This window comes from Opisthorchis viverrini (assembly GCF_000715545.1).
Source record: "Opisthorchis viverrini unplaced genomic scaffold opera_v5_395, whole genome shotgun sequence".
In the NCBI taxonomy this organism is placed as follows: Eukaryota; Metazoa; Platyhelminthes; class Trematoda; order Opisthorchiida; family Opisthorchiidae; genus Opisthorchis; species Opisthorchis viverrini.
This window is the reverse complement of record NW_008752054.1, coordinates 395,114-399,068: the sequence shown is the minus strand read 5'-3', so window position 1 is coordinate 399,068 and position 3,955 is coordinate 395,114. Positions and strand designations below refer to the sequence as shown.

General features: G+C 46.1%; 1 protein-coding gene across 1 annotated transcript; it reads right to left on the bottom strand.

The window, feature by feature from the left end:
- Positions 1–2,615: 2,615 nt before the first annotated feature.
- Positions 2,616–2,900, bottom strand: T265_10693 (hypothetical protein; the record flags this gene model as incomplete). Its single annotated transcript, XM_009177148.1, has 1 exon — positions 2,616–2,900. The coding sequence occupies one exon, from the start codon at positions 2,898–2,900 to the stop codon at positions 2,616–2,618; it is 285 nt and encodes a 94-aa protein (XP_009175412.1).
- Positions 2,901–3,955: the final 1,055 nt, after the last annotated feature.

Here is a 3,955-nt window from a genome sequence, read left to right as displayed (position 1 = left end):
CTGCGTAATACACCCATTCGTAACGCAAAATAGCGTTGGTGCTCCGATTACTGGATGAACGCACAAATACCACAAAGTTATCCTTCATGTATTCATTTAAGATCTCAAATGCCGTGAAGGATGAAATCGATACATCCACAAATTTCTCAACGAAAGCCACTTACGAAGCCATACCATACGAAGTTAAAAGCCGAACGTGCACAATAATTTTCAAAAGAGATCAATTAAAACAAATCGCAAAAAATGACGGCAGATGAGGGGGATTTTCAATGTGAGCATATATGCAAAGAAGTGCAACATTTTGGCGTTAAAGTATTTAGTTCACCCGCAGGTGTTTTGCAGAAAAATGCATTGTGCTTCGAACCGCTGGCATGGCTTCGGTAGTGGCTTCACAAACGTTTGTCGAAAAATTCGGGCTTGCATCCTTTTCATCATTGACGTCACTTCAGAAGTTCTTAAATCAATACATAGGGGATAACTATGTGGTATTTGTGCGTTCATCCAGTAATCAAAGCGCTAACGCTGTCTTGCGTTACAAATGCGTGTCCTACAAAAACGAATTCGGCAAGATCCTAACCAGCCGGGTATTTGTGCGTCCAGTAATCAAAGCGCTAACGCTGTCTTGCGTTACAAATGCGTGTCCTACAAAAACGAATTCGGCAAGATCCTAACCAGCCGGGATATATACAAATAGGTCAGAGGAATAACCTCACTTTCGGGATCTTAGGGGGACTTTCTAATAACGAGCTCCTCAATGAATATATGCGCGACAACAGTTCCTCGTTTCAGCAATCGAAATAACGCAAGCAAGTATCGAGTCAAAATTCCAGGTCGCAATGACGAAGGTGAGGAAATCATTACCACAAACCATTTTCGTTACCATGATTCCGAGCTCATTCATGTGCACTGCATCCAGACCGCTCCTGAGTCGACCAAGGACCTCCTTGAGAACCCCATGTTGCATAGTGCACATGGCCTACGACTGACTTTTGATTAACGGCTATGCCTCAATTAACTTCTCAGTATGACCCTCCAAAATGATGTTTTTCTAACAGGGATACACACAGCGTGATAAACTCCCACAATATATAGAGCCCATCTTATACAAATGGCGTGTAATGGCACAGTCTAGATATTTAGAGTCCTGGAGAATACACTCACGTGTCATACATCGGTTACCGGTATAGGGCCCGCTGATAAGCTTACACTTTTTGACCAATCAACGCTCGCCTGACACTGACCTTTTGTCGAATCACATGTAAGGTTGGTTTATTGCCGTTGCCGCGCCTAACTACGAGTGTTGGGCTCCCTTGGCGTAACGAATGTAATGAAATCATTTCGACGTTGGCGGTAAAGAAATACTAATGGTCCTTGCTTTTTGCTTGGTGAGAAAAAATAAGCGTGGTAGTTTGTTTATGAGCCTCTTGGAAATGGTCTTATGCTTTGAAAACGAAGAAAAACGCGCGCTCTTACGCGCCCTTTGATCTTAGTAAGACCTTCCAGGGCATATCAACAAATCTGCCTTGTGGGGGGGGGGTTAAAGTCGGAATTAATTGGACTCTAGTGTGAAGACTGTGAAAAGCAATCTCTCATGTTATTGGCGTTTACGTAAGCGTACAACGTACGTTGTAGAGACACCCTCGTATAATGCGAGAGTCTATCGCCATGGGTCCCCTAAATCCTGTGAACCAGTATCAACAGCAGACGACACTGAAGTCAGTTTACTAACCGAAAGGTTCGTGGTTCGAATCCGACCTTTGCATCTTGACCTCATGTCTAGGCTCGAGCAGCCTGCCAGTATCCTCGTTCGTTCTTCGGGTGGTGCGACAGCTAATGAACCGGTGTTACAGCTGAGTGGTCGCACTTCTTGGTATATTAGATCGAAAGCATCATCCTCGCCATCTGCATGATAACCTTACAACATTGTTCAATACTGGTGCTTCGTTGCTGTCCAACGCAGCACGCATATCAATAACGCACGTAATAGTTTGTTGCTGGCACCCCAAAAGTGGAATGGATGTCTAGTCCATGCAGACTCTTCCGGAGCAGCAGCTACCTTTTTTGAGTCGTATTCGAACATCTCGCACTTCAAAAAATCTTTCGAGAAGTACAGAATATAAATCCCAGCAACGGTATCTATGGGGCTGATTTCCACGATAATGTTTGCACCTTATTTTGTCATCCTGGGGTTTGGAAGTGGACTCAAGATGCTTCATTCGGTGAACAGACTCCGAGTAAAGTCTGTGGAGGTGGAAGAGTTACTGATAGGCAATGGGTATATGCCTCCGTGGAGTGTCATTATCTCCTAGGGTTTTTCCACTTTTTGAGAGATTGGCAACCGAACCTGTCTCCGCTAGACTGGGTGTTTCCCAGTTAGTGCTTTAAGGCCCCGATACCGATGTTCTTAGGTTTCCCGCCTAAAGAACTAGGTGGTTTAGAAGTCTACTCGAGTGCTTCACCCATCGTTTCTTATCCGAACAACTTGATATAAAGTCTTTATTTTTGTTCAGCAGGGTTCGTTGTGTGTTTACCAGAGGCAACAGGATGCAGGCAAAATAACCTAGTGAGGTACTCGGTGTTTGAGATCTTCGCCAAATTGTAGCAATATTTAGCTATTACGAAATACGATCTTTTCTAGTGGGACTGCTGGCTTCAATTTGGATATTCCTGGAGCCCGTATGATTCCATTCCGGGGAATAATACAGATTTTCCGAAGTGTTTAACCGATACATCCTTCCAGTCATGTAGGAGGAACGCTCGCTATCAGCACAGAAAATTTTCACCAAGCGGATGCACTCTCGCTTCTTATCCGCAATCATGCTGTCCTGGAAGAGGACCCCGTCATACCTACCCGGCACATTGATGAACACGCCAACCAGAATCTGCTTCAAACCCTCCATACCTTACCAGTCACAGTGCCACTTATCCAGCGCAAAACTTCAGGTGATCCAACACTGCGACATGTGATTCATTTCCTCAGGACATGGATGACAAAATCACTGGATGACGACCTCCAACCTTTTTCCCGATGTCGGAATCCCTTATCGTTGGTGACTGAATCACATTTGGGGTGTGTTGTGGTGTCCCGTCCCTTACTTCTTCGGGCCATCCAGGGGCATCCAGGGATTAACCGAATGAAAGGAAGTGGCTACTGGCCGCACATGGATGGTACGTGGTCGGGCTAGAATCTCCGTGAGGGGGCGAGAAGCATTGAGTCGAAGCTGCTCGATCCGGATTGGCTGGCATTCTGATTAATCAGGGTCCGTGTCCTGTACGTGACACATCCGTCCAAATGATGTGATGTTCGGTTATTAGGGACGGCTGGCCTCCGGACGCGCAGACAAAACCCCACTTCGGTCATTCTCCTCAAGCCGCTTGGGACGAGCCCAGATGTACCACATTTCACTCTCCGGGCATCCGATGATCCCGACACAATGACTCATGTTATCTCCGGTATGGACTTTGCACTCGTCCCCAAGGCTGAAAGTGCCTAACTGGACCAGATCCCAGTAAACAGTCGGCTTTGCGCTATGCGGTTGTCTGGCTCCATTAAGATTAACGCACGTCGATGTGGTAAAAGGTGTTTGTTTGTCGTATCAGCATACGCCCCATCAGATAACAGTTCTAAGACTGAGAAGGACGAGTTTAATCAAGATCTGTCACGACTTATTCAGTCGGCAAGAAGGATGTATATAGTAATCCTTGCGGGTGATATGAATGCCCAAATTGGACTAAGTCCAGTCGATTTGGAGTCAATCCTGAGCGCACGGATCATGGAGAGTGGCTTCAGTTGTGTGCAGATCATCATCCGTCCCTGTCCAGTACGAACTTCCAACACAGACGCACACACCGAGTTACCTGGAGGCCACCCACCACAAGACAGTCTTGGAGTCAATTGGACCATATGGCAATCTGTTGCCGATGGAGAACCTTAGTTAAGGATTGTTCCTTGTGG